General features: G+C 53.0%; 1 protein-coding gene and 1 long non-coding RNA gene across 5 annotated transcripts; one reads left to right on the forward strand and one right to left on the reverse strand.

The window, feature by feature from the left end:
• The first annotated feature begins 163 nt into the window (after positions 1–163).
• LOC130266106 (zinc finger protein 345-like) lies at positions 164–19,697 on the forward strand. Of its 4 annotated transcripts, XM_056515431.1 has the most exons (4): positions 881–1,626; positions 3,664–3,906; positions 6,845–6,926; positions 7,111–9,356. In XM_056515431.1, the coding sequence occupies exons 3-4, from the start codon at positions 6,872–6,874 to the stop codon at positions 8,871–8,873; spliced, it is 1,818 nt and encodes a 605-aa protein (XP_056371406.1). In that variant the 5' UTR covers positions 881–1,626; positions 3,664–3,906; positions 6,845–6,871; the 3' UTR covers positions 8,874–9,356. The 4 variants fall into 4 exon arrangements, 3 of the variants coding, with proteins under 3 accessions (XP_056371407.1, XP_056371406.1, XP_056371405.1); XM_056515432.1 differs by lacking the exons at positions 881–1,626; positions 3,664–3,906 and adding an exon at positions 164–243; XR_008842741.1 differs by lacking the exons at positions 881–1,626; positions 7,111–9,356 and adding an exon at positions 19,621–19,697 and having other exon boundaries at positions 3,367–3,906; positions 4,883–6,926.
• Positions 19,540–22,372, reverse strand: LOC130266218 (uncharacterized). Its single transcript, XR_008842773.1, has 2 exons — positions 20,765–22,372; positions 19,540–19,790 (listed from the first exon to the last, which is right to left on the reverse strand). It is a non-coding gene; the product is annotated as an uncharacterized LOC130266218 (long non-coding RNA).
• Positions 22,373–22,766: the final 394 nt, after the last annotated feature.

Genomic DNA, 22,766 nt, shown 5'->3' on the forward strand with positions numbered 1-22,766 from the left:
GACTGAAACCGGCACCGGCACGGAGAGACACCGAGCGCTGAGACAGCACCGAGACTAAGGCTGGGACTGAAACCGGCACCGACACTGGCACCGCTCCGAGACCGGGACTGAGACCGGCACCGCTCCGGGATCGAGATCCACACCGGGACCGGAATCAGCACCGGGAGCGCTCCAGGACTGCTCCAAACTGAGACCGGGACCGACGCCGGGATCACTCCGGGATCGGAACTAAGAACCTCCGTGGTAAGTCCGGGGAGTTTCGGCCGCGCCGCCGGACGGGACTGGGAGGGACTGGGCGGGTGTCTGCATATCAGGCTGGGTGGTCCTGGATGGCTGACACTGCCAGGGTCTGGAATTCCAGTTCCCAGATATCTGAGAGGTTTTAGGTGACAGGCAGGGCCATACGGACTGGGATTGTACAAACTGGGATCACACGGCCTGGGATTGTACAAACTGAGATCACACGGACTGGAATTGTACAAACTGGGACCATATGGACCGGGGTGGCTACACCAGAACGATGCGAACCGAGACGGTCCCGCCCCACCCAGAGTCCCTCCCAGTCCTGCCCAGTCCCGTGTGGGGGCGCAGCCAAAACTCCCTGCAGTGAATGAGGAGGACCCAGAGCGCTCCTGGTGTCGGTCTCCGTCCTGGTCCCGGTCTCAGGCTCAGTTTGGAGGAGTCCGGGTGCGCTTCTTCTGCTGATTCTGATCCTGGTCTGAATCCCAATGCCAGAGCTGTGCTGGTCTCGATCTCATTCTCGGTCCTATAGCGGTGCCTGTGCCGGTTCTGGTTTCAGTCTCGTCTCGGTCTCGTAATGGTTCCAGTCTCGGTGCTGGTTCCAGTGCCGCTCTCAGTCTCAGTCCCGGAGTTCTCCCGGTGCCGATCCCAGTCCCAGAGCAGTCCTGGAGCTCTCCTGGTGCCCGTCCCAGTGTTGGGTGCTGGTCTCAGTCTTGGTCCCAGTACGAATTCTAGGACTGGTTTCAGTCTCAGTCGCTGGCCCAGTCTTAGTCCCAGTTCTGGAGCGGTGCTGGTCTCGGTTCTGGTGTTGGTTCTGTTCCCAGTCCTGGTCTCAGTCTCCGTTCTGATGCCGGTCTCAGTATTGGTGCTGGTCCCGGTCCTGGTGCTCGTCTTGGTCTTGGCTGCAAACATTTTAGGCGCATTTGGCAGATTTTATACCAAACTGTGATTTTAGACTGGATTTTAGGCTCCTCTTGGACAACGTTAGGCCAATTTGGATGATTTTAGACCCCTTTGTGTGGATTTGAGGCGTGTTTGGCTCATTTTAGGCCAGACCTGGGGCATCTAGGCTGCATTTGAGAGGCTTTTGGGTGATTTGAGGCCTAACCAGGCCCTTTTAGGGCAGTGTGGCCCTTTGGCCCCGCTCCTTTCCCCTCACAGCTTCCTTCCCCCTCGGTTATTTCCCCGCCCACTTATCTGATCAGCCCTGTCAATCATTAACCTCTCCCCCTTCATTCGCACCGAGCCCTTGTGTTCGCTCCACCCCATTCCCGTCTAAGCCCCGCCCGTCTCCTGGCGCATTCACCCCGCGCATGCTCAGAACACCCAGAAGTTCCTCCCAGGCTCCATTTCCCCGTTTCGGCCTCAGCGTGTCCGTGAGCTGCGGTGCGGCCAGAGGGGATCTACAGGGGATCTGTATGGGATATATAGGGGATCTATAGGGGTTCTGTCGGGGACCTGTAGGGGGCCTGTAGGGGGTCTATAGAGATCTGTACGGCATCTATAGGAGTTCTTTAGGATCTATGGGGCATCTCTAGGGGCTCTCTAGGGGATCTGTTGGGGGCTCGGTGGGCTTTACGGCCCTGGGTGCTTTCTGGGCGTCTGCAAAGGGGATTTCGGGGATTTGGGGGTCCCAAAAGTGCGTCTGGGAGGTCTGTAGAGGATTGGGGGCGAGGCGGGGCTGAATATCTCTATAGAGGATTTGGGTTTGTCTATAGGGGATTTGGGGGCTCTGGGGGATCCCTAAAGGGGTTCTGGGAAGGCTGTAGGAGATCTGTAGGAGATCTATAGGGGCCTGGGGGCGCTTTATGGCATTGGGATGTTTTTGGGGTCTCCAAAAGGGATTTGGGGGCTCTGTGGGGTACCTAAAGGGGGTCTGAGATGTCTGTAGGGGATCTGTAAAGGACTGAGGGGCCTGAGGGTCTCTGTATGTGATTTGGGGTGTGCTGGAAGGTCCCTAAAGGGGGTCTGGGGGGTCTATAGGGAATTTTGGGAGCTGAAATATGGTAGTGAGCAGCTGGCATGAAGGCTGTGAGACCCAGGGCTCTGATTTTATGGTGATTTTGACTCCAGTGGGGGTGTTTCAGGGGATTTGGACTTGTCTGTAGGGGATCTGGGAGGCTCTGGGACGTCTAAAGGGAGCCTATGGGGATTCTCTAGCAGACTGGTGTGGCTTTGTGGCCCTGGGAGTTTTCTGGGAGTCTGCAGAAAGGATCTGGGGGCTCTGCAGGATCCATAAAGGGAGTCTGGGAGGTCTTTAGGAGCTCGATAGGGGATCTGTAGGGGACTGGGGAGGTCTGAGGGTCTCTATAGAGCATTTGGGCTTGTCTGTAGGGGATTTCGGGGGCTCTGGGTGGTCCCTAATGTGGTCTGGGACATCTATAGGGGATCCATAGGGGCCTGGCAGACTCTATAGAGAGACCAGGTGGATCTCAGAGTCTCTAGAGGAGAATTTCATGTTTCTTAAAGGGAATTTCTGGGAATTTTGAGCTCTCTCCAGGGAATTCTTATGCTCCCTCTAGGGAATTTTGTGGTTCCAATAGAAAATTTTTGGGAATGGTCCTTAAAGGGATTTGGGGGTCTCTTGGGAATTTTGTGGTCCCCATAAGGAAATTATGGGGTAATTAAAGGGAATTTCATAGTGTTTGTATGGGATTTTGGCACCTATATTGAGAATTTTAAGAATTATGGGGTCTACACTGGGAAGTTTTTTTAAATTTATGTCCAGACATGGGAACTTTTAGGTCTCTATTGGGAATTTTTGCAATGTTGGGGTCCGCAAATGGAATTTTGGGGGATGCCATAGAGAATTTTTGGGGTCTCTACAGGCAAACTTGGGTCCAAACATGGGAAGTTTGGTTTCTCTACAGGAAATTTTTGACATCTCCTTAGAGAATATTTGGGAATTCAGAGTCCAAATGTGTGACTTGGGTGAGAGGGAATTTTGGGTTCTGAAATATAGCAGAGAGCAGCTGGCATGAAGGCTGTGAGACCCAGGGCTCTGATTTTAGGGTGATTTTGGCTCCCTTGCAGGGATTCAGGCCAGTTTGGGTGAGTTTAGGTCCATTTGGGTGATTTTAGCAAAAACCGGACACTTTCAGGGGATTGAAGGGTGATTTGTGGGCCAGTTGTGTGGGTTTTTAATCAGTTTGGGAAATTTTAGACCCCTTGGTTAGATTTTAAGGCTATTTGGCTGATTTTAGACCAAACCATGTGAGGATACACGGTGGATTTATGGGCCTTTGTCTGTGTTTAAGCTAAACCTGATCAACTTTAGGATGAATTTTAGGCCACTTTGGACAATGTTAGGGCCATACAGATGATATTAGACCCCTTTGTGTAGATTTGAGGCACCTTTGGTTGATGTTAGGCCAAACCTTGTGGATTTAGGATGCACTTGATGCCTTTTATTGGTGATTTTAGGCCAAACCGGATCCTTTTGGGACCGTGGGGCGCCTTGGCCCCGCCCCTTTTCCCTCACAATTCCCGCCCTTCCCTTGACCCATCCCCTCCCAGTTCGCGGTTCTGAACTGGGCAGGAGGAGGAAGGAGGGAGGAAGAGGCGGAGCGGCAGCAGAAGCAGGAGGGGACAAGAAGCGATTCGACCCTGAGCACGGAGCTGCCTGAACTCGCAGCGCCCCCGGGACCATCGCCCCCCATCCCGCAGGTGCCCGGGGAGGGGGAGCTCGCCCCAAATATCCCGGGGGTGTCCCTGGCTTTGGGGATTTTTGGGGGCATGTTTGGATGTTGCCGGGCTTCAGATGCGCAGATGGCCCTCGGGGGATCCCCGGGAGGTGTTTTTGGGGTCCCGGTGGATGCGGGCAGAGCCCCGTTGTGGGGCGGGGGGATGCGGGTCCCCCCCGCGGTGGGGGTTGGGCTTCCCGGGCCGGGCCCTGCGAGCTCTGCCGGGGCCACGTGGGGAGCGCGCGGGAGCGGCGGGATCGGCGGGGGGGACAGCGGTTTTGGGGAGCCCCGGGAGAGGCGCGGCTTCCCTGAGCGGGAGCGCAGACACAGGAGAGCCCCAGAAGGGCAAAGCGGGGAGCCCGAGAGGGGGGGACCCCTGGCATTGCCGGGACCCCGGCGGGGGGTGCTGGGGCTGGAGGGGCGGCATGGCCGGGAAAGGGCTTCGGGGCTCCCGGTGCCGCCAGTGGCTGCTCCCAGCATGAGCCCAGTTGCTCCCCGCGTGTGCTTCCAGTTTCCTCGGCACTCCCAGCATGAGCCCGGGCACTCCCAGCCGTTCCCTGTTATGATGGAATTTAACCCAGCACGGTCCCAGTTGCTCTCAGTTCCTCCCAAGGTCACTGAAACTGAGAGAAAAATCCAAAAACCTCCAACAACAATTTTAAATTTAGGAAATCAAAGTGTTACTTTATTATCTGTGCAGGATGTTGAGCCCATGATGTAGCACAGAAACCTCATCCACACAGAACCCGTTTGTGCAGAGAGAATCATTCCATGACACTCCGGTTTTAGGAGAATTTTCAGGTCTTTTATCCAGTCAGTCCCTATAGAAATGAACTGGGGCGGTCAGTGTTCATTGGTCTCAAGTTGCAAACACTCAATTCCTAGTTTTTGGTCTCCTTTTGGATTCCTATTTCTCCTCTTCTGATGTTAATTGGATCTTCATTCCCTGATTTTATCAGTCTTTTCAGAGGAGATGTCTGCAGCTGTGCCAGAGGCAGAGTCTGGGGTGCATGTTCCTCGGTGGCCACTGATATTCTGTTAATGAACTCTGATGGCCCTTGAGCATTCCAGCAGCTCCCAGTGTGTTGATGTGTTGAGTTCATCCAACCTCAGCTGGTGCAGCAATGCCCTGGAAAGAAAATTACAAGTCTCTTAGGGCAAAGGCAACCAAAGCCTCTTCATTAAAATTACAGAAAAAATTTTATAGGGATACATTTTTTAACACCACTTTGGTCCAGTGTTTTCAGGGTCCACACCACATGCGGAGTCCTGATAGGTTCTTTTAGGGATCTCAAAGCACAAAAGACACAGCAGGGGACAAAACCAGTTTACTTTTGCAAAAGATGCACTTTTATCTAGTGCCAACCAAATGCGATAGAGGGATAGAGAGAGAGAGAGAGACAGAGAGAGAGAAAAGGGGTTGGGATTATAGCTACCAAGACGGGCAGACGATCCTCGTGGAACCAGCCAATAGATGGCCGTTGCCGTCCGGGGAAATCTCGAGGGTCTTTAGTTTGAGGGTGTCTTTTATAGTCTTTTCCAAGGCGTCGGGTGACTGGCCAAAAGGTGGGAAGATTTATGGACTATTGTATGTGGAGATTGTTGCTCCGAGAAACAGGTGGAAACAGGATGCTGCGCAAGTGGCCTGTGTAGGAGCAGTGCATCATGGCAAGCTCCAGGCACACCAACAGTCCTTGTGACCAGTTCTGCAGCAAGTAGCCTGCATAGGAGCAGCGCACCATGACCAGTTCATTGTTCTCACACCACACCATGACCAGTTCATTGTTCTCACACCTGAGGGAGCACACCGGCCCTAGTTGGGATGGGCACCACCTGAGAACAGTCTCTTGGCATTCTTCTCTTCCCTGGCCAGCGCCTTTAAACTGCAGTTCTTTAGGCCTCGGTCGAGGGTCATTGGGCAGAAGAAACGAGAGGCTTTTAAATGGACTCTTACAAGTGTGTTCCCAGTTCTTCAGCTACCCCTAGCAGTGTCCCAGTAACTGCCAGTACTATCCCAGTATGAGTACAGTATGATGCCAGTCTCTGCCAGCAGGGCCCCAGGCACTCACACTTGTCCCCAGTTGCCCCAGCATGGTCCCAGGTTTTTATCCCGCACATTCCCAGTCACTCCTAATTACGTCCCAGTCACCACCCCTATGGTCTCAGACACTCCCAGTATATCCCAGTTGCCCTGAACAATCTTGTAGTCATTCCCAGGCACTCCCAGTTGCCTGATTGGGGTTCACTCGCCCCCAGTTTTATCCCCGTTGCCCATGGAATACTCCCAGTGCCTCTTAGCAAGGTTTTTTTTTTTTTGTAAGTGAAGGGGGCTGTTTGGAGAACGCAGAACTCCAGAGCAGAGCAAAAAATGCCCCTTCGGGGCACACTGGGGGGTCCTGGTGGCAGCTGCCGGCAGAGGCAGCCTGGAGGAGCACAGCCCTGTGTCCCCCAGGACCCCAAAGTGGGGAGCCCAGAGAGGGGGGAGTGCCACCATTGGTGGGACCCTCAACAGCCTGGAGAGGGGCAGGGGGGACTCCTTGGATCCCCTGCACCCCCAACCAGGACATAAGGGGAGAAGGGACCCTGGGACCCCAAAATTCCCCATCATCCCTAAATGGGGAGACAAAAGAAGGGGGAGCTTTTCGGATTGCTGGGACTCCCAGCAGCCTGGGGCAGGCGTGCACCGAGTAGATGGGGGACCCCCAATAGAAGTGTTACCCCCAGCAGCTGGGATGGGGGGCCCCCTGAACACCAAAGGGGAGGGACCATTCTTAGGAACTCCTGGAAGGCATTTTCAGGGTTGAGTGTTGGTGTTTGGGAAGTTTTGATGGACACCAGATGCCCGGGGCCTTCTAGAGATGGACTTGTGCAGGAGGAACCCCCAACACAACGCACACATTACTTGTTTTTCCCCAAACCAGGATTTCCCATATCGAAGCCTTGACCCGATGGAGGAGGAGGAGGCTGTGAGGAAGAGGAAGATGGCCCAGGAGCCCCAGGCAGGTGAGGAGGAAGTCAGTGCCCCTTTCCCCCTCTGTCCTGCTCCATCTCCCAGCCCAGCACAACCCCGGCTGCAGGACACCCCGCTGCCGACACCGACCTGCCGGGGATGTACTGGGGGGATCTCCTTCCCCTTCCATCTGGCACAGAGGCGAATCCCATCCTCTCCTTGTCCTTCCTCGCCCAGACAAGGAGCTGAGCACGGAGAGCAGGGAGGACAAATCCCCGTGGCAGAACCTGGTGGAAGATGCCGTTTGCAGCGGCTCCACGGCGCAGGAATCCAACGGGGAGGAAAAGCCGTGGAGATCCCGCACCAGGAGGGGCTGCAAACGCAGATTGCGGGGATCTGAGGAGGAAGGACCCAGCCTGGGCCGGGCAGGCGGCCGGAGATGGAGCCAGAGCTCAGACCTGGTGGTCCATGAGCAGCTTCTTGATGGGGAGAAGCACCACAAGTGCTTGGAGTGTGGGATGAGCTTCAGATGGAGGTACAGACTGATCCACCACCAGAGGATCCACACTGGGGAGAGGCCCTACGAGTGTGGGGAGTGTGGGAAGAGGTTTCACACCAGCAGCAGTCTCCTCAAGCACCAGCGCACGCACACAGATGAGAAGCCCTTCCGCTGCCTCAACTGCGGGAAGGGCTTCAGGCAGAACTCCCACCTCAACTACCACCGACGCATCCATACCGGGGAAAAGCCCCACGAGTGTGAGGAGTGTGGGAAGAGCTTCAGCCACAGCTCCAGCCTGATCAGGCATCAGAGGATCCACACTGGAAATAGGCCCTACAGGTGTGAGGAGTGTGGGAAGGGCTTCATTGAGCGTGCCAAATTGATCTGCCACCAGATGATCCACAGTGGGGAAAGGCCACACAAGTGTGGGGACTGTGGGAAGCACTTCAGGCACCGTTCCAGCCTAATTCTTCACCAAAGTATCCACAATGGGGAGAGGCCCTACGAGTGTTCTAAGTGTGGGAAGAGGTTTCCCACCAGCTCCAAGCTCCTCCAGCACTACCAGACACACACGGAGGAGAGGCCGTATGAGTGTCCTGACTGCGGGAAGGGCTTCAGGAAAAACTCCAACCTCATCCGCCACCAGAGCATCCACAGCGGGGAGAGGCCCTACGAGTGTGGGGAGTGTGGGAAGAGGTTTCAGACCAGCTCCAATCTCCTCCAGCACCAGCGCACACACACAGACAAGAAGCCCTTCTGCTGCCCTGACTGTGGGAAGGGCTTTAGGGAGAATGGTGCCCTCACCAAACACCAATGCATCCACACTGGGGAACAGCCCCACGAGTGTGGGGAGTGTGACATGAGCTTCAGCCAGACCGCCCACCTGATCCGCCACCAGAGGATCCACACTGGGGAGAGGCCCTACAAGTGTTCTAAGTGTGGGAAGAGGTTTCCCACCAGCTCCAATCTCCTCAAGCACTACCAGACACACACAGAAGAGAGGCCCTACAAGTGTCCTGACTGCGGGAAGAGCTTCAGGCAAAACTCCAACCTCATCCGCCACCAGCGCATCCATACTGGGGAAAAGCCCCATGAATGTGAGGAGTGTGGGATGGGATTCAGGCAACGCACCCAGTTGACCTGCCACCAGTACATCCACACTGGGGAAAGGCCATACACGTGTGGGGACTGTGGGAAGGGCTTCATACAGCGTTGCAGACTCATCTACCACCAAAGGATCCACACGGGGGAGAGGCCTTACAAGTGTTCTAAGTGTGGGAAGAGGTTTCTCACCAGCTCCAATCTCATGGAGCACTACCAGACACATACAGAGGAGAGGCCCTACGAGTGTCCTGATTGCGGGAAGGGCTTCAGGAAAAACTCCCACCTCATCACCCACCGGCGCATCCACACCGGGGAGAGGCCCTACAAGTGTGAGGATTGTGGGAAGAGCTTCTCCCACAGCTCAGACTTGACCAGACACCAACGGAGGCACCGATAAGGGAAGCTCTGCGAATGCCCCGAGTGCATGAAGAGCTTCATGCACTGCTCCAACTCCATCCCCCACTGTAGGACCCATGTTGGGCAGAGCCCTGGTGACCCACATTCCCTGGGATCCCTCTTTGGTAGACACCTGTCTGCTTATCATTTTGTTTTGGCCTTTCGTTTCTCTCTTCTCCATTTCTTTGTGCTCCAAAAGACAAGTGGGAGCGATTTCTCACCTCAAAACCTTCCAAATCCAAGTAAAAACACCTCAATTTTGACTCAAAAGGGCTCAATCCAACTTCAGCGTGCCTTCTTCCCTCCTCAAAACAGCTGAATCCCACATGAACCTTACTGGATTCCATAGCCGCCAGTGTGAGAAGGGGTGGATGGAGTTTGGGAGAAGCGGGATCCAAATTTGTAGTGGTGGGATCGGGATTGTGTGGGGCTGGCTGGGTGGGATGGATTTGATAATAATAAATAAAACTTTGACAATTTCTGATTTCTGTCTCATTCTCTTTCAGTCATTTCTAGGTCTATTTTCAGTGGTACCTTCTCAGCTGATTGTTTTTGTTTCCTCCTTTCTCTCCTGCCTCTCTCTGCCTGCTCTGTTTCTCTCTCAGGGTCTCCCTTGAGCCAGGCCAGCTCACACCAAAGACCCTGCCCTGATTTAATTCCCAGTGCAGGAGCTGCAACAGCCATGGGTGAAGTTCTGAAGGCAGGCAGTGAAATGTCCCTGTAATATTCTGCTGCACTTGGCTTTTGGCCCCTTCTGTAGAGCTTTGCCTTCAAGGGCAGGAATATCTTTTCCTGGCTGGGAACTGGAATTCCAGAGCCTGGCAGTGTGAGCCATGCAGGACCATGCAGGCTGGGATCATGGGGGCTGGTATGACATGGACTGGGATCCTCCAGACTGGGACTGCACAGGCTGGGAGCAGATGGATCAGGGCCATGCAGACTGGGATTGTACAAACTGGGATCACACGGACAGGGATTTTACAAACTGGGATCACGTAGACTAGGATTGTACAAATTGTGAGCAGATAGACTGGGATTGTACAAACTGGGACCATATGGACTGGGATCCTCCAGACTAGGACTGCACAGACTGGGACCAGATGAATCAGGACCATGCAGCGTGGGATTTTACAAACTGGGATCACATGGATGGGGATTGTACAAACTGGGATCACATGGACTGGGATTGTACAAACTGGGACCATATGGACCGGGATTGCTGCACCAGAACGATGCGAACCGAGACGGTCCCGTTCTCACCCAGGAGTCTCTCCCAGTCCCACTCGGAAGTACAGCCAGAAGCCCCAGAATTAATGTGGATGTCCCAGAGTGCTCACAGTGTGATCCTGGTGCTAATCCCTGTCCTGGTGCCAGCCTCAGTCTCACTCTCAATCTCGGAGCACTCCTGGTTTCAGCCTCGGTTTCTGTTCTAATTCCAGTGTCGATCTCAGTCTTGGAGCAGTCACTGAGTGCTCCCTGTGCTCATTCTGGTCCTGGTGTTGGTCTCGGTTCCAGAGCGGTGCTGGTCTCAGTCCCAGTGGGTTTTACAGTCGCGCTAGTCTCGGTGTTGGTTTTGGTGCCGCACTTAGTCTCAGTCCCTGTCCAAGTTTAGGACAAAACTGGGGGAAAACCTCCAAAGGAGGCCCCCAGAGAATAAATCCCCCATGATTCCTCCCCCCACCGGGCTTGGAAAGAATTTTGCTCAGGGGGAAAAGTGGAGAAAAGCTATTTATTAACAAACACAAGAAAAACACTTCCCAGCACCAGGAAAGAATGATCCCCAGATGACAAAAAACATTTTCACCAAAGTGAGCAAGGATGGACAAGCTCAGACAGTCCCTGCTGGGATGGGTGAAAAGCTTCTTTGGCAGACTCCAGAGGCAGTCTCTGATGTTCAGGTTCCCATCCAGAGTGGGTACAGATCTTCAAGATGAGGGGAAGAAGGAGGAAAAAAAAAAGAACAGCAGCAGCAAGCTAGCAGCAGCCACGCAGGAAGCCAGCAGCAGCAGCCAAGCAGCAAGCAAGCGGCCAGCAAGCAGCCCCGGGGCCAGCCCGGGCAGGGGAGGAGCAGCAACGGCAGCAGGCAGCTGCGAACAGAAAGCGCGGGGGGTGCAGGGAGAGGAGTAGACATAACACCAACCCGGGACAGTCACGGAGTTCTCCCGTTGCTGGTTCTAGTGTCCGTCTTGGTCTCAGTCTTGGTTCCAGTGCCATTTCTGTGGCCGGTTTGGGCTTTGTCTCATTCCCAGTCCCAGTGGCGGTCTTGTAGATGTGCCGGTCTTGGTTTTGGTGTCAGTTCTGTTGCCAGTCTTGGTCTTGGTTCCAGTCCTGGGCCGTTTTATCGACAACAGAGAGACAGAGACTACGGCTCATGATCAGAATCCAAATTTATTGTAAGCTACATTTGCTTATACACCATTTTTAGGAAGGCAGTCATTTTTTACTACATTCATTGGGTTAAACATCACCCAGACAAACTTTACATTTCTCCTTATTTATTTTCTTTACATTTCTGTTATTTAGTTCAATCTTCTTTCCTGTCGCCAGTCTTGATCCAATCTTCTCGTAATCATCAAAGCTCTGTTTGTTCTTGCCAGGGCGTATTGGTTATCAAACTACAAATGCCAGTTAAATCCACAGCACTCTCTGTCTCAGTCTGAGTTCGATAGCGGTGCCAGTCTCAGTGCCGGTTCTGTTTTCAGTCTTGGACTCAATGTCGGTCTTGGTCTCGGTTTTAGAGCGGTCCCAGTTCTGGTGCTGGTGCTGGTGCCGTTGTTGTTCCCAGAGTGCTCCGGGTGCCAACCTCAGTCTCTGTTCTGGTGCCGGAGCAGTGCCAATCTTAGTTCTGGTGCTTGTTCCTGTGCCGCTCTCAGTCTCAGTCCCAGAGTTCTGGTGCTGGTCCCAGTCCCAGAGCAGTCCTGGAGCTCTCCTCGTGCCCATCCCAGTGTTGGTGCTGGTCTCAGTCTTGGTCCCGTGCAAATTCTGGGGCTGGTTTCAGTCTCAGTCTCTGTCCCAGTCTCAATTCCAGTTCTGGAGTGGTGCTGGTCTCAGTTCTGGTGTCGGTTCTGTTCCCAGTCTTGGTCTCTGTAATGAATTGGCCAGGAAACCAGCTCCTTTTTCAAGGCCTTTATTGAAAATCAGCTCTGGCTGGGGCCCGAGGGGTCGCGCACAGCGCCGCTGCTCCCAATGGACGATGCGGAGGAGGAGGAGGAGTTCAGCTTTGCTGTGCAGCAGAGCCGGGGCTTCCATCCTTGGGAGAGTCCCTGGGGAGACATTTGGTGGCTCTTGGTCTAGGGGTGTCATGGCGGGTGAGTGCTGTTCACGTCATGGTGACAAGGGGAAAAATTCTGGTGGGTGATTTCATCTTCTTCACTGTTTTCTTAACCTGGGAGTACCATTTTTTAGTATCAGATGTTATACTGGATGGTTGTTTTTAGGGGTTTTTAGCACTGAATGCTATCCCATGAGCACTTGCTGTTGTGCCATTTTGGAGGGGGCAGTGGAGGTGGGTGTGGATCCAAGAGTAGATACTGGGACGGGGGAAGGGACAAACAGCTGGGAGCATTAACAATTTACAAAGGCATAAAACATTAACAATAAAGAGTCAACACAAACATCAATTATAGTCTGGGCAGGCACGCATCAACACCACCAATTGCTGGGTAGACACCTTGTAGGGAAAAACTTGCATTTGGGGATTTATTCCCCACAGTGTCTGTCTCCATTCTGATTTCGGTCTCATTCTTGGAGCTGTTACCAGTTCTGATACTAGTCTTGATCTTGGTCCCAAAGATTTTAGGGCCGTTTGGGTGATTTCCTACCTGACTGGGCAGTTTTAGGCTGGATTTTAGGGCCTTTTGGACAATGTCAGGCCAATTTAGATGATTTTAGATTCCATTTGTGTCCCGCCCCGAGGGTCTTTTTAGGCGTGAGACCTCCTCAGAGAGGACGTGCAGGTGGTCAGAGTCTAGATTCTCTCGGAGTCACCAGCAAGAAATCTCGAGACGACCTTGTGTTGTTTTAAAGCTGTTTATTTACCTTATCTTCCAAAATGTTTCAGTCAGCCCGACACAGGTCCACTCTGCAAGGCGATGATTACAGACCTCCCTTCGGGCGGGCTGTGCCAAATCTTTTATCTCTAAAACTACGTATACAATGTTTACAAATTCTTTCCAATGCCATGCAATCTCTTTACAATGTCCAGTTCTTTCCCCATCCAATCTGTAGTTCCCAGGATGAAACTCCAACATGGATGACACGTAGAAGAAGGAAGAAGGAGCCCACCACAACCAGGTTCCTCCATCTTGGCCACATGGCCCTTAATATAAACAATCCAAAAACCTACTTATTCTACATTCTAATATTCTAATTTACACTCTGCTTGTTCTCTTGTTTTGTGATTCTTCCATCAGTGTTGGCAAATTCTCCCAAGGAGCTAAATCCAGCCCCTGTGGCTCTTTGGCACCATTTGGGGGTCTCAGAGGGGTCTGCCATGGCAGTTTTTGCATCCCCAAAGAAGCCAGGGAGATACCCTGGACTCCCACACATTTGTATGGATTTGACGTCCCTTAGGGTGATTTTAGGCCAAACCTGGTGGATTTAGTCTGCATTTGACACGCTTTTGGGTGATTTTAGGCCTAACCATGCTTTTTTTTTTTTAGACTACAAGGCCCTTTGGCCCCGATTCTTCCCCTCACAGTTCTCTCCTCCTTGGCCCCACTTCTTTCTCCTCAGTTTCTGCCCATTTATTTGCCCCGGCCCTATCTATTCCCAGCCCCTGTCAATCACTATCCCCTCTCCTTTCCTTCAGACCGAGCCCTTGTGTTCGCTCCGCCCGTTCCCCTCCCATCTTCTGGTGCGTTCTCTCTGAGCATGCTCAGAACACCCGTTAGTGCCTCCTGCGCGCCGCCATCTTTGCTCCTGGTCTCCCCATCCAGCTCCAGCGTGTCCAAGAGCTGCGGTGGGGCTGTGGGGGATCTATAGGGGATCTATAGGGGACTGGCACGGCGTTAAGGCAGTGGGGGGTTTCTAGGGGTCTGAAAAGGGGATTTGGGGGCTCTGTGGGGTCAATAAAGGGAGTCTGGGTGGTCTAAAGGGGATCTGTAGGGGACTGGGGGGTGGTGCTCAGTGTCTCTGCAGAGGATTTGGACTTGTCTGCAGGGGATTTGGGGGGGATCCCTTAAACGGGATTGGGATTCTTATTGGGGATTAAGGGGTCTGAGGGTCTCTGTAGAGGATATGAGCTTGTCTATAGGGGATTTGGGGGGGTTCCTTAAACGGGATTGGGATTTCTATAGGGGATTAGGGGGTCTGAGGGTCCCTATAGAGGATTTGGGCTTGTCTATAGGGGATTTGGGGGGCTCTGGGGGTTCCCTAAAGGCAGTCTGGGAGGTTTATTTGGTATCCATAGGATTCTGGCAGACTCTATAGAGAGACCAGGGGGGTCTCGGGGTTTCTAGAGGAGAATTTTGGGGTTCTTAAAGGGAATGTCTGAGAAAATTTGGCTCGTTCCAGGGAATTCTTGGAGTCCCACTAGGGTATTTTGTCGTTCCTATAGAAAACTTTTGGGAATGGTCCTTAAAGGGAATTTTGGCATCTCTTGGGATTTTTGTGCTTCTCATAGGGAAATTGCGGGGTGATTAAAAGGAATTTTGTTGTGTTTGTAGGGAATTTCAGGGACTATATTGAGAATTTTGAGAATTAGGAGGTCTACACCGGGAAGTTTTTTTTTTTTTTAACTTTGTGTCCACACATGGGAATTTTTAGGTTTCTCTTGAGAATTTTTGCAATGTTGGGGTTTTCAAATGGAATTTTGAAGGTTCCTGTAGGGAATTTTTGGGGTTTTTGGGGTCTCTATAAGCAAACTTGGGTACAAACATGGGAATTTTGGTTTCTCTAGAGAAAATTTGTGGCACCTCTTAAGGGAATATTTGGGAATTGAGGGTTCAAATGTAGGAATTTGGGGGGAGGGTGAGGGATTTTGGGTGCTGAAATCAGGAAATGAACAGCTGGCATTATGCCTATGGGACGCAGGGCTCTGATTTTAGGCTGATTTTTGCTCCCGTGGGGGGTTTCAGGCCACTTTGGGTGTGTTTAGGTCCCTTTGGGTGATTTTAGCAAAAACCGGACACTTTCAGGGTTGATTTTCCAGCCATCGGGGAGATTGAAGGGTGATTTTGGGCCAATTGTGTGGGTTTTTAATCAGTTTGGGAAATTTTAGACCCCTTGGTTAGATTTTAAGCCCATTTGGGTGATTTTAGGCCAAATCACGTGAGGATACACGGTGGATTTATGGGCCTTTGTCTGTGTTTAAGCTAAACCTGATCAACTTTAGGATGAATTTTATGTCCCTGTTGGGGATTGGGTTTTTTGTCCCAGTTTAAAGAATTTTTCCCATTATCATGCTAACGGAGCCTGTTGGGTTACACCCAGGATCTTTTGAGAACTCTGGACAAAGGGGTAGGTGGGGGCTGGTTTCCGGGGGTGCGACTCAAGCGTCTGGAGAGCTCGGAGGAGGAGGACCCCCGTCTGCAGCGCACGGGGTCAGAACGCAGGAGAGCCTCTGCCGGCAGCCTCCACCGGGACCCCCCAATGTCCCCCCAAGGGGCATTTTCTGCTCTGCTCTGGAGTTCTGCATTCTCCAAACATTCCCCTTCACTAAAGAAAGTAAAGAAACTATGCTGAAAGGCACTGGCACTATTCCGGGGCAACTGGGATAAAACTGGGGGCAAGTGAACCACGCTGAGGTAACTGGGAGTGCCTGGGAATGACTGTAAGATTGATTGTTCAGGGCAACTGGGATATACTGGAATGTCTGAGACCATAGGGATGGTGACTGGGATGTAACTGGGAGCAACTGGGAATGTGCTGGGGGAAAACTGGGAACATGCTGGAGAAACTTAAGGTGAGTTTGAGTTACTGGGGCCGTGCTGGCAGAGACTGGCATCATACTGAACTCATACTGGGATAGTACTGGGAGTGACTGGGACTGTGCTAGGGGCAGTTGGGAGAACTGATATAATAAGAGTAACCGTACTGGGGGGACTGGAACCACACTGGGAACAGTTGTGACGATGTTGGGAGCTGCTGCGACTCAGTGGGAGCTGCTACTCTGTACTGGGGGAAACTGGGCATGACTGATACCATGCTGGGAGGGACTGGGTTCACCTGTGGTGTGACTGGGACTATGGGCAACATATGCTAAGGGCAATTGGGGGCAACAGGGATTTCACTGGGAGGAACTGGGAGTAACTGGAACCATGCTCAGAAATACTGGGATCATACTGGGACTGCACTGAGGGTGACTGGGAGAGTCTGTGAGCAACTGGGATCAGTCTGGAAGCAGCTGAGGACAACTGGGAGTGACTGGGAACATGCTGGCGGCAACTGGGATACACTGGGAGAGACTGAAATGGGAGCAACTGGTACCACACAGGTTGATAATGGGAGCAGCTGTGCCCATGTCAGAGTGATACTGGGATCCTACTGGAAATGGCTGGGATCGTACTGGGAGTGACTAGAATAGTACTGGGAATATCTGAGAATGACTGGGATCATACTGCAATACGACTGGGAAGTTTGGAGAAGGGCTGGTCACGCCTGGAACCATACTGGGATGCACTGGGAACAAGTGGGCCCACACTGGGAGTGACTGGAATCATACTAGAGATGACTGGAACCATACTGGGAGTGACTATGGATCCTACTAGGATGATCCTTGGAGCCATTGGAATTACAGAGGGTCAGAATGGAACCTGGCTGGGGGTTACTGGGAGCTACTAGGCCCATGATGGGAGGAAAATGTGGACACAATGGGAGCAGCTGGGATCAACTGGAAGATACTAGAACCAGGCTGAGGGGACTGAGGCCAGAAGAAGGATCATAGTGGGAGAAACTGGGAGTATGGGACACTGACAGAAACTGGGATCAGGCAAGAGAAAACTGGGAATAACTGGGAAACCCTGAGATCATTCTGAGGTACCTGGAACCTTACTGGAGCAACTGGGATATAATGAGAGTGTCTGTAACCATACTGGGGGGAATGGAACCACACTGGGGGCAAGTGGGAGACAGTGGGACAATGCTGAGAGAGACTGGGGCTATTCTAGGGATCATCCTGGAAGGAACTGGGAACAACTGGAACACTGCTGGCAGCAACTGGGATCATCCTGGGATCATGGAGAGCAGCTGGGTCCATGCTGGGTGAGACTGGGATCACAGTGAGGGTGACTGGAATCATACTGGAATGGACTGGGAGTGGCTGTGAACTAACGGAATCATGCTGAAAGCAACTGGGAAGAACTGAGAGTGACTGGCAGCATGCTGGGAGAGACTGGTATATACTGGGAGAGACAGGGAGTCACAGGGTTTATACTGGAGGCTACTGGGGTCATGCTGGCATTGACAGGGAGCAACTGGGATCACACTGGGGCCACTGGCCAAATATTAGGAGTCACTGGGACTATACTGGCTCAACTGGGAGAGCTGGGAACGGAAAATGGAAGGAACTGGGAGCAACAGGGACAGTGCTGGGAGCAAGGTGCATCCTAACAGGAAATGACTGGGAGTGACTGGGATCAACTTTGGAGTTCTGCATGCTCCAGACATTTCCCTTCCCACCCAATGCTCAGAGGTACTGGGACTATTCCAGGGGCAACAGGGATAAAACTGGGGGCAAGTGAACCACACTGAGGTAACTGGGAGTTCCTGGAAATGACTGAGATTGTTCAGGGCAACTGGGATATACTGGGAGTCTCTGAGACCATACAGGTGGTGACTGGGATGTAACTGGGAGTGGCTGGGAATGTGCTGGGGGGAAAACTGGGGCCATGCTGGGGAAAGACGAGGCAAGTGTGAGTGACTGGGGCCCTGCTGGCAGAGACTGGCATCATACTAGACTCATACTGAGATAGTACTGGGAGTAAATGGGACTGTGCTCGGGGGAGCTGGGAGGACTGATATAGTAAGAGTGTCTGTAACCATACTGAGGGGACAGGAACCACACTGGGAACAGTTGTGACTGTGCTGGGGATAACTGGGACCATGCTGGGGGAAACTGGGGAGTCAGTGGGAGCTACTGCTCTATACGGGGTGCAACAGGGCATGACTGGAACCATGCTGAGAGGGACTGGGATCATCTATGGCGTGACTATGCTGGGGCAACTGGGATCACACTGGTAGGAACAGGGAGACACAGGAACTATGCTCAGAAGGACTGGGATCATACTGGACCATAAAGGGAGCAACTGGGTGTGACTGGGAACATGCTGCTGGCAACTGGGATGCACTGGGAGAGAGTGAAACCACAGTGAGGGGAAATGGGAGCAACTGGAACCACACTGGATGATAATGGGAGCAACTGTGCCCATGTCAGATTCATACTGGGATCCTACTGGAAATGGCTGGGATCGTACTGGGAGTGACTGGAATAGTACTGGGAATACCCGAAAATTACTGGGATCACACTGCAATCACTGGGAGTGACAGGAAAAGTGTTGGCCACAACTGCAACAATTCTGTGAGTGACTGGGAGCTACTGGGCCCATATCAGGAGGAAAATATGGACACATTGGGAGCGAATGAGATCAACTGGAAGGTACTGGAACCATGCTAAGAGGACTGAGGCCATAACGGGGATCATACTGGGAGCAACTGGGAGTATGGGACACTGACAGAAACTGGGATCAGGCTGGAGACAACTGGGAATAACTGGGAAACACTGAGATCATTCTGAGCTAACTTGAACTTTACTGGGGCAACGGGGACATAATGAGAGTGTCTGTAACCACAGTGGGGGCAACTGGGAGATAGTGGGACAATGCTGAGAGAGACTGGGGCTCTTCTAGGGATCATCTTGGTAGAAACTGGGAACAACTGGAACGATGCTGGCAGCAACTGGGATCATCCTGGGATGACAGGCAGAGTAGCTGGGTCCATGCTGGGTGAGACTGGGATCACAGTGAGGGTGACTGGAATCATACTGGGATGGACTGGGAATGGCTGTGAACTAACGGAATCATGCTGAAAGCAAGTGGGAAGAAGTGAGAGTGACTGGCAACATGCTGGGGGTGACTGGGATATACTGGGAGAGACAGGGAGTCACAGGGATTATACTGGAGGCTACTGGGGTCATGCTGGTATTGACTGGGAGCAACTGGGATCACACTGGGGGCCACTGGAATCAGGCTGTGAGTGACTACAATCAGCCTGCAAGTGACTGGGATCATAATGGGATCATACTGGGAGTTGGATTAGAGTGTGTGTGATTGGACCCCAACTGGGGGTCCTTAGGAGCTATCAGGGCCATGCTGGGAGGAACTGGGAGGAACTGAGATAAAACTGGGGGCAAGGGAACCATGCTGAGGTAACTGGGAGTGCCTGAAAATGACTATGAGATGGTTAAGTGCAACTGGGATACACTGGGAGTGTCTGAGACCATAGGGAAGGTGACTGGGACCCAACTGGGAGAGACAGGGATTGTGCTGGGGGGGAAAACTAGGACCATTATGGGGCAACTGGGGGCAAGTGTGAGTGACTGGGGCCCTGCTGGCAAAGAGTGGACCCAAACTGGACTCATACTGGGATAGTACTGGGAGTGACTGGGACTGTGCTAGGTGCAGCTGGGAGAACTGGGAACACACTGGAGCAAAGTGGTGTTGGAAAATGTATCCTTTTAAAAGTTTTTCTATCGGTTTAATCAAGGGGTTTTGTTTGCCTTTGTCCTAAACGACTTGTAATTTTATGTCCAGGTCATTGCTGCACTAGGTGGGGTCAGATGAACTCAACACATCAACACACTGGGAGCAGCTGGAATGCTCAAGGGCCATCAGCGGCCATTAACAGAACATCAGTGGCCACCCAGGAACATGCACCCCAGACTCTGCCTCTGGCACATCTGCAGACATCTCCTGTAAAGAGACTTGATAAAAAAATGAGGGAATGAAGATCTAATTAACATCAGAAAGGGAGAAATTCGGATTCAAAAGGAGACCAAATTCTAGGAATTGAGTGTTTGAAACTTGAGACCAGTGAAGACCGCCCCAATTAATTTCTATAGGGACTGACTGGATAAAAGATATGAAAAATCTCATAAAAATGGAGTGTCATGGAATGATTCTCTCTGCACACACGGGTTATGTGTGGATGGGAAGATTTCTGTGCTACATCCTGGCCACAACATCCTGCCAAGATAATAAACTTATGCCATGACTCTCTAAATTTGTTTTTGGGTGCTTTTGTTTTGTTCTCTCAGTTTCGGTGACCCTGGGAGCAACTGGGACCGTGCTGAGGCAAATTCCATTATAATAGGGAATGGCTGGGAGTGCCCGGGCTCATGCTGGGAGTGCCGAGGAAACTGGAAGCACACGCGGGGAGCAACTGGGCTCATGCTGGGAGCAGCCACTGGCGGCACCGGGAGCCCCGAAGCCCTTTCCCGGCCATGCCGCCCCTCCAGCCCCAGCACCCCCCGCCGGGGTCCCGGCAATGCCAGGGGTCCCCCCCTCTCGGGCTCCCCGCTTTGCCCTTCTGGGGCTCTCCTGTGTCTGCGCTCCCGCTCAGGGAAGCCGCGCCTCTCCCGGGGCTCCCCAAAACCGCTGTCCCCCCGCCGATCCCGCCGCTCCCGCGCGCTCCCCACGTGGCCCCGGCAGAGCTCGCAGGGCCCGGCCCGGGAAGCCCAACCCCCACCGCGGGGGGACCCGCATCCCCCCGCCCCCCAACGGGGCTCTGCCCGCACCCACCGGGACCCCCAAAAACACCTCCCGGGGACCCCCCGATGTCCCCCCGAGGGCCATCTGCGCCTCTGGACCCCGGCAACATCCAAACATCCCCATGAAAAAATCCCCAAACCCAGGGACCCCCCGGGATATTTGGGGCGAGCTCCCCCTCCCCGGGCACCTGCGGGATGGGGGGCGATGGTCCCAGGGGCGCTGCGAGTTCAGGCAGCTCCGGGATGGCGCTCGAATCGTTCCTTGTCCCCTCCTGCTTCTGCTGCGGCTCCGCCTCTTCCTCCCTCCCTCCTCCTCCTGCCCCTTTCGGAACCCCGAACTGGGAGGGGATGGGTCAAGGGAAGGGCGGGAACTGTGAGGAGAAAGGGGCGGGGCCAAAGTGCCACAGGGTCCTCAAGGGCCCTGGTTCGGCCTAAAATCACCGAAAAAGGGCCTCAAATGTAGCCTAAATCCACCAGGTTTGGCCTAAAATCAGCCAAAGGAAACTCAAATCCACATGAAGGGGGCTTAAAATCATCAAAACTGGCCTAAGATCATCGAAAGGGGCCTAAACTCCAGTCTAAAATCCCAGTTTTTATAAAATTAGTGAAATAGGCCTAAAGTGTTTTCAACCAAGACTGAGACAAGCACCAGGACCAGGACCAGCACCAATACTGAGACCAACACCAGAACGGAGACTGAGACCAAGACTGGGAACAGAACGGACACCAGAACTGAGACCAGCACCGCTCCAGAACTGGGACTAAGACTGGGACGGAGACTGAGACTGAAACCATCCCCAGAATTTGTACTGAGACCAAGACTGAGACCAGCACCCAACACTGGGACGGGCACCAGGAGAGCTCCGGGACTGAGACCGAGACTGGCACTGGGAGCACTCCAGGATCAACACTGGCACCGGTACCAGCACTGGGACTGGAACCACTATGAGACCAAGACCGAGACTGAAACCAGAACCGGCAGTGGCACCAAAACTGGCACCACTATAGAACCGAGAATGAAACCAAGACCATCACTGCTCTAGGATCAAGATTCAGACCGGGACCAGAACCAGCACCAGGAGCGCTCCAGGACTGCTCCAAACTGAGCCTGAGACTTGTACCAGGACAGAGATCGACACCAGGAGTGCTCTGGGACCTCTGCGTTCCCTGCGGGGTTTTGGCTGCACACAACTCGAGACTGGGCAGGACTGGGAGGGACCCCTGGGAGGGGCAGGACCACCTCGGTTTCCGTAGTTCTGGTGTAGCCATCCCGGTCCATATGGTCCCAGTTTGTACAATCCCCATCCATGTCATCCCGGTTTGTACAATCCCAGTCCATGTGATCCCAGTTTGTACAATCCCAGCCTGCATGGCCCTGATCCCCCTGGTCCCAGTCTGTGCAGTCCCAGTCTGGAGGATCCCAGTCCATGTGATCCCCGCCCCATGATCCCAGCCTGGATGGTCCTGCATGGCTCACACTGCCAGCCTCTGGAATTCCAGTTCCCATCCTGATTTTGCTTCTCCAATTTCAGATTTCCCGGCCAAGGCACCCATTTATGTCACAGCTTTACCATCCCGATTCTGGTTCCCATTCCTATTCCCAATCTCTATCTCGTTACGGTTCCTGTTCCCAAACCCGTTCCCATTCCCAATCCTGTTCCCAACCCTTATCTCATTCCCATTCCCATTCTTATTCTTCTTCCTGTTCCCCTTCCCAATGCTGTTCCCAATCCTGTTCCTGATCTTGATCCCATTCCAATCCTGATCCCATTCCTGTTCCAAATCCCTATCTCATGCCCATTCCCTATCTCTTTCCCATTCCCAATCCTGTTCCTGTTCCCATTTCTGATCCCGATCTCATTCCCAATCTCAATCCCTTTCCCAATTCCAATCCCTTTCACATTTCCAATCCCTCTTTTATTCCCAGTCTCAATCCTGTTCCCATTCCTGATCCTGTTTCCATTCCCGTTCCCATTCCCGATCCTGTTCCCCTTCCCAATCCCAATCCTTATCCTGCTCTCATTCCAAATCCCGTTCCCATTTCCTTTCCCAATTCCAATCCCGTTCCCATTCCCAATCCCGTTCCTGTTCCCAATCCCAATCCTTATCCCATTCCCATTCCCAATCGCGATCTCATTCCCGATTCTGATCCTTCATTCCCAGTCTCGTTCCCATTCCCAATCCCGAACC

The sequence above is a fragment of the Oenanthe melanoleuca genome, unplaced genomic scaffold (genome assembly GCF_029582105.1).
Source record: "Oenanthe melanoleuca isolate GR-GAL-2019-014 unplaced genomic scaffold, OMel1.0 S001, whole genome shotgun sequence".
Classification (NCBI taxonomy): domain Eukaryota; kingdom Metazoa; phylum Chordata; class Aves; order Passeriformes; family Muscicapidae; genus Oenanthe; species Oenanthe melanoleuca.